This window comes from Marmota marmota, unplaced genomic scaffold (genome assembly GCF_001458135.2).
Source record: "Marmota marmota marmota unplaced genomic scaffold, marMar, whole genome shotgun sequence".
NCBI lineage: Eukaryota > Metazoa > Chordata > Mammalia > Rodentia > Sciuridae > Marmota > Marmota marmota.
The window spans coordinates 53,924,866-53,932,074 of NW_025999968.1; the positions used below are offsets into that span (position 1 = coordinate 53,924,866).

The 7,209-nt window shown below is 35.9% G+C and overlaps 1 protein-coding gene across 13 annotated transcripts in view; it reads left to right on the forward strand.

Moving 5' to 3' along the window:
- The window catches only part of Itsn1 (intersectin 1), a 168,020-nt gene that overhangs the window by 9,359 nt on the left and 151,452 nt on the right, over positions 1–7,209 (forward strand). For all 13 annotated transcript variants that reach the window (XR_007347748.1, XR_007347749.1, XM_048803614.1 and 10 more), the window contains exons 2-4: positions 3,470–3,529; positions 4,860–4,952; positions 6,480–6,543. Coding sequence is in view for 11 of the 13 variants with exons in the window: in XM_048803614.1 (XP_048659571.1) it covers positions 3,502–3,529; positions 4,860–4,952; positions 6,480–6,543 (185 nt within the window). In the remaining 2 variants the exon portion in view is untranslated. The remainder of the gene's footprint in view (positions 1–3,469; positions 3,530–4,859; positions 4,953–6,479; positions 6,544–7,209) is intronic.

The following is a 7,209-nucleotide window of genomic DNA, read 5'->3' on the forward strand; positions in this document are numbered from 1 at the left end:
CCCCCCAGCTGTTAATTAATAAAAATGTTAAGTAAAATAGGAATAGAAGGAAACTACCTAAACACCCTAAAGACTACCAAAATACAGCTAAAAATAAACTTATTAAAATACAAAGTACTGAAAACTGTCACCACAAGAATCAGAGACAATATCAAAATTACTGCTATTACAATTTTTTTTTTATAGCTTGATTGTATCACTTTGAACTAATAATATAAGGCTAAAATCTTTCAAGAGATTCACCTGCTAGATGGATTAGCACCAGTAAGAAAATATGGATAAAGTATAACTTGACTGGGTACAAAGAAATCAATAACTTTTTTTGTATTTTGCATGAACAATGAAGAATTGAAGTAAACCAGAATGAACATGAACAGAATGCATTTTCCTCTTCTGTATTTTGAATATTTGTTTTAGTATGATTTAAAAATTTGGGGCTTTTCATTTTTTGAATGCTCAATAAAAAGGTGTATGGTAGGTCAGTTTTGAAAGAATTTTAAGAGGACTGAGTGAGATAAAATGCATTAAAAAGTTTTGGAGCTGGGCATGGTGGCACATACTTGTAATCCCAGTGGCTCAGGAGGCTGAGATAAAAGGATCTTTAGTTCAAAGCCAGCCTCAGCAAAAAGAGAGGTGCTAAACAATTCAGTTGAGACCCTGTCTCTAAAATACAAAAAGTAGGGCTGAGGATGTCGCTTAGTGGTCTAATGCCCCTGAGTTCAATCCCTGGCGCACCCCTTGCCCCAAAAATAAGTTTTAGAAAATTACCAGGTAATTTTACCTGCCTATATAATATATGGAGTGAAAAGCAGTGAAGGAAGAGGTCAGCACCTGCAGCTTCTAAGGGACTTGTCATAAGAAGTAATCCTGTTCAAAACTGAATTCTCAGGTACCCACCTAACTATGGTGGGCTGATGACATGTTCTTCCTTCTTCTTTAAAGGTTGCCAGAATCATACAGGAGGCACAATAGATGCTAACTCAGGAACAGTAGAAGATAAGATATGATGGCATAAGATAACAGTAGAGAAAATCTAGACAAAAGATTTTAGCAGTATTTTGTAAACCATAAGGGAATGAAGGAGTTGGTAAGATTGAGTTCACAGAGGAGGATAGAAATTAACTCCCTACAGGAGTCAACAAAGAGGAGCTAGAGTGCTGGCTTGCCCCAGGGTGTCTTGAGAGGCTTCCACTTGCTTGGACATGCCAGGTATTCCCAAAGGCAGCAGCTTAAAATGGGAACTCTTTAAATGTCTCATTCAGATTTTTTTGGACCATAATGTTCTATACCCCTTGCAGAAAAGGGACTGCTTCAGTCTCCTTTTTTCTGGGGAGGTGGGAAAGATGCTGGTATCAGAGAAGCTCCAGGATAGAGGGGTGAAGCAAGAGGCTGACATGTGCACTCTGTAGTGTAGGAGCCTCACCTTCTCTCTCCCCAGGCCAGCATTTAGATGATGCTGTACTCTTCTCATCCCACCCAACACTTTTTCTGGCAAAGGCAGGCTGCTTCAGTGAATACTAGCATTGGGAGGTCTCCCAGTGAAAAGGCAACTCTGTGCCCCTGGTCATCGTATGGAGCAGCCATCAGTCAACATGCCTTCCTCCTGAGCCAAGCATCTGAGTTAGTGCCTCACTCTAAAAATGAAGGACTGTCCAGTTGTTGGAGGGGAAAGGAGGAGGCATGGGGTTATAAATAATGGTGGCATGTGATGATCATTATTATCCAAAGTACATGTATAAAGACATGAATTGGGGGGAATATACTTTGTATACAACCAGATATATGAAAAATTGTGCTCTATATGTGTAATAAGAATTGTGATGCATTCTGCTGTCATATGTAAATAAAAAATGAAGGAGCATCCAAGGATCATTGGATTGTGATGAAATCCTCAAAAGTGAAGGACACCTAATCAGTTAGCCTGCCAACAAACAAAAAAGGAACTTGGAGGAAATGAATGATTCACGAAATGAATGAAAATTAAGAAACAAAATGAACCAAATAATCAGTTAAAAATTTTAAAAATAGAGAAAGTACTAGGAATAGAGTCAAGAATGAGAAGGAGCTTTTGGAAATTTGAAAGTATAATAGTGGGGGGAAATTTCATGAACATATTGAAAATTGAAATCAGAGTATATTGGTACATGTGATTCTTATGTTTTTAGATCTAAATTTACCTAAAATTTTTTAATCTGAGTATTTGGTAGTCTTTTTTTCAACTTTGTGCATTTACTATGTTAAACTAAAGTGTAAGGAAAAAATATTCATTAAATCTGCATTTTTTTTAAAGTTAGGAAAGTGGACTGTCTTTGTTTCATATCTCTGTTCATGATTAGTAATGTCTAATGGGAAGTTTTGGAGCATTAGATACCTGTTTGTATTCTGAGCAAACATTCGTGGAGTATGTATTGTTTACTCCTTTCTCATAATCTTTAAACAGCAATTCAGAGAATGTTTTTCGTAGGTGAAACAGGCTGTGAAGTTAATTGCCTTTGCTCAAATCCCAGCATTGTCACCAAATGTATGGTATTGCTGTAATTACTTCTATGTTAGTCAGCTTTGTGTCACTGTGACCAAACTACCTGACAAGAATAACTTAGAAAAGGGGATATTTATTTTGGCTCACAGCTCCAGAGATTCAGTCCATATTCAGCCAAGTTCATTCCCCTGGGCCCAAAGTGAAGCAGAACATCCTGGCAGAAGGGTATGGTGGAGGGAAGCTGCTCCACTCCGTGGCAGTCAGGAAGTAGAGAGAGGACATAGGGAAAATGAGACCCTTCCAAGTGACACCTCCAACCATGCCCCTTCTGCCTACGGTTACCACCCAATCAGTCCATTCAAATTAGGATGGACTGATTATGTTATGGCTCTCATAATCCAACTACTTAATCTTCAAATATTCCTGCATTAACACAGGAGCTTTTAGGGGACTCCTCATATACAAACCATAACAACTTTCCTTTCTTGTTCTCATTTTCCTCATCTGTAATATGGGGATGGTGGTAATAGTACCTATCTCACAGAGTTGGGATGACAGTGAGTGGAGCATAAGGCCTATAAAACACCTACTACAATGTACAATTTACAACAAGTGCTCAATAATAAGCTACTGTAACCATCAAACTGATGGAGTGGTGTATCCAGACAGTTGAGGGGAGAAAAAGAAAACCTAAAAAGTAACATTTATAGCACTAATGATACAATAGGCTGTCCTATGGTAATGGTATTACTCGCCTCTGATAGCTTCAAGTTGCCAGTCTCAATAGGCATTCCTGTGTCTATCACTATATCTGACACTGAGTCTATTCAGAGAATAAAAGGATGAAACCCTTTCATTGTAACTTTGATTTGTAGAGCCATACTCCAGTTCTAGTGTTGTCTTCTGATAAAGACCATATATTAGTGTGTTTATAATTAAGTGTACAGGAGTGAATTTTTCATAAACGTAACTGTTGCATTTCAATTACAGGCCCCAATTAGCAAGGCAAAAGTAACAGAACCATGGCTCAGTTTCCAACACCTTTTGGTGGTAAGTTTTTGGAAATTTCTCTTTTTTAATGTACTTCAGGGCCAGATTTTAAAAACTTACTATCTATAATAGAAGATTTCAGAAAAAAAAAAAAAAAAGTAGAGTGAATTGGCCAGCTCTTGTCTAGCATGTGTGAGGCCCTGGGTTCAATTCCCCAGTGCTGCTAAAGGATAAAAAGGGGAGGGGGGACAAAATTAGAGTGAATAATAAGTCAGACCTCATGTACTCCATCATATGGCTTCCATAATTATCAACTCATGGCCAATATTGTTTCATCTGGATTATTTTGTAGCAACTCCCAGGCATCATTTTATTTCATCCATAAATATTTTAGGATGTTTATCTAGAAGATAACATTTTTAAGACATAACTATAATACCATTATCAAACTTATAAAAATTTATATACTATGTTGTCATACCTATAAAATTTATAATTACTTTCCCTAATAGTCTTGATATTTTTTTTTTGCTAAGGTTGTTTTTTAAATTTGGATCCAAATAAAGTTCCTGTGTTGCAGGGTAGTTCATCTGTCTCCTAAGTCTCTTGGTTTGTGAACTCTTCCCTCTATCCCTGTTTTTTCTTTTCAATTTATTTGGTGAAGTATCTGGATCATTTATTCTCTACTTTTTCAAAGCCTGAATTTGAAGTGTGATATTTTTACTTATTTTACTTTAGTTTATCTATTTGAAACATAACAATCTGCATAAAATATGTTTTCAGGTAATTTTTCCTGACCTTATTAGGAAATTGTTAAATGCTGTATTTTTATTTATTTATTTATTTTTTGATCCTGGAGATTGAACCCATGGCCTTACACATTTACCTATTTCATAACTTTTCACTATAACATTTAAGGCACCTGGCGGTGCAGTTTCAAGTTTTAATTAATCTGTTGGTTAGATATATGTAAATAAATTATGAATTCATTGTCTTCATAAATCCTGACTATAGGGTTATAGACAAGCTTCTAAAAAAGGAATTTGTGGTGGCTATGGTTTGTAGCTCAGTGGTAGAACACTTGTCTATCATGTGTGAGGCACTGGGTTTAATTCTCGGTTCCACATAAAAATAAAAAAGGTATTGTGTCTATCTACAACTAAAAAAAATGAATTATGCCAATTTGGTTTTGGTTCTGCTTTCCTTAGATTTTCTAACTTTATATACATTCCTTCCAAAGACAAGCAGATGTTATTTTATCAAACCATTTATTACACATTGACAGAACCTGGAAGTGCTATGGATTGTGTGTGTGTGAAAGTGCTATGGATTGTGTGTGTGAGCATCTTGTTTTTCTCACTGAATAACTTATCTTTTATTTGGCCTGTAGGCAGCCTGGATATCTGGGCCATAACTGTTGAGGAAAGAGCGAAGCATGATCAGCAGTTCCATAGTTTAAAGCCGATATCTGGATTTATTACTGGTAATGGGAGTCACTATTTTCATAGTCTTACTTAACATTAGTGCATATATTTGTAGAAATCTATTATGTACATATAACCAGAGGTTGGCACATATAACCAAGGAGACAGTTGACTTGTTTTGCTATTAACCGTGAGCCTGTAATTTATGATTGCTTTTCTCCTATCCATTCAAACTTTGTTTGTATTCTTTGTGCATATCAAGCCACTTACTTGTCTGGGGCATATCACTGATGGCAACTGGTTACCTTCAAAGGACCAGGTTGTTTTCTTTAAGTAAGGGAGGGGTAGACTGTGACTCTAAAGCTAAAACACTTGCTCACTTTTCATCCTGAGCTGGTTTGGGAAACTGTTAACAGATTCTGAACATTTTTTAAAAGGGACTTTTCCTATCTCTCTAAAGTTCCTTTCATATGTTGCCTTTTCTGCTATCTTTCCTGTTTGATTACTCTTCAGGAATTCACTTTAGGAAAAATGGGTTATGGATTTCCTGGGGAAATATTTTTGCTTGTGTTTGTATCATAGCTCTCCCTAATTTATTTTCATAATTGATGTAATTGTTTTATATTTTCCATAAATATATAAGAAGTACCCCAAATTTGGAGCATTAGGTATTGAGAGTAGCAAAGAATGTTTTATAAAGTAGAAATATCTGGGCTGGGGTTATGGCTCAGTGGAGGAACATTTGCCTAGCACGCATAAGACTCTGGGTTTGATCCCCAGCACCAAATAAAAAATCTAAATGAACAAAATAAATGTATTGTGTCCATCTACAACTAAAAATATAAATAAATAAATAAATAAATAAAGTAGAAGAATGGCTCATCAGTTGTTTCCTAAGGATTCCTGTAGATCTGTAGATGTGCTTTGTCATTGTGCTAGTTAGCTTTCCATTATTTGTAACAAAATATCTGAGATAATCAACTTAAGAAAAGGTTTATTTGGCTCATATTTTTGGAGATTTCATTCTGTGACTGAGTAGCACTGTTGATTTGGGCCAATAGTGACACTGTACTTTATGGTGAAAGTGTTTGATAGAAGAAACCTGTTCACCTCAGGGCCTGCTACAAAAGAAAGGAAAAGGGCTGGGTCCCTTTATCCCATCTGGGGGCACACCCCTGATGATCTGAGACCACCCACTTGGCCAAACCTCTTAAAAGGTTCCAACCCCCCTTTTCCCCAGGACCAACTTGATGACTAAGCCTTTAACACATTGGCCTATGGGGGACATTCAGTATCCAGTCTAGATTATTCACAAGGGGTAGCTAACTTCTTAGTAGCATATTAAAGTGGACAACCTATCCCAGCAAATAGTTGCCCTTTCTGAGATGATTTTTTAGAGCCTTCAGGTTTTGGGTTAGTGCTGATGGTTTCATTCTACTGTTGCTTATAGGTTCACCATTTGGCTTTTATCATATGTTCAATTCAATATTTATAGGATTATCACTCTTATTTTTGTGATTTTTTTGCTAGGAGTGGAATTCCAGCAACTTTTGTTTTTTCTGAAACTTTTTTCACTTAATTTACAGGTGATCAAGCAAGGAACTTTTTTTTTCAATCTGGATTACCTCAGCCTGTTTTAGCACAGATATGGTAAGTTGCAATTTTGCATAGCAGAATGTAAAAGACAGTATTGTCCAATTCGGTTTATTTGTTTGGTATTTTGGTTTCTTATTCTATATAGAAGGAGTATATATCTGTTTAGTCTCAAACAATCTTATTTCTTATCAGAGAAATTCTCAAAAGTATCTTTCTGATTTAGAAGTTTAAAAAGGAGGTGACATTTAAATGGTGGCACTGCTGTGTCAAAAAGTCAGACTTCCACTTGAAACTTTGAAATTTTGATATTTTTTTTCCTAATTATTTGGGCCAGTTTTTTTTCTAACCTTCTGCTAAATAAATTTGTGATGACTTTTTTTTTTTTTTTTTTTACTTTTAGTAATAGCTCTTGTTAGGAAAAAGAAAAAAAAAATAATATCTGTAGGAATCTGTTCCCAAAAGAAATATCTTTTTTTTAACTTTTTAAAACTTTTAAAAACTTTTTAAAAATTCTGATTTGTTATATATGTCAGCAGAATGCATTTCAATTCATAGTATACGTACAGAGCACAATTTTTCTTGTCCCAGTTGTACACAAAGTAGAGTCACACTATTTGTGTCTTCATACATGTACTTGGGGTAATGATATCCATCTCATTCCACATCTTTTCTGTCCCCCTGCCCCCACCCTTCCCCGCCCTCCCCTTTGCCCTATGTAAA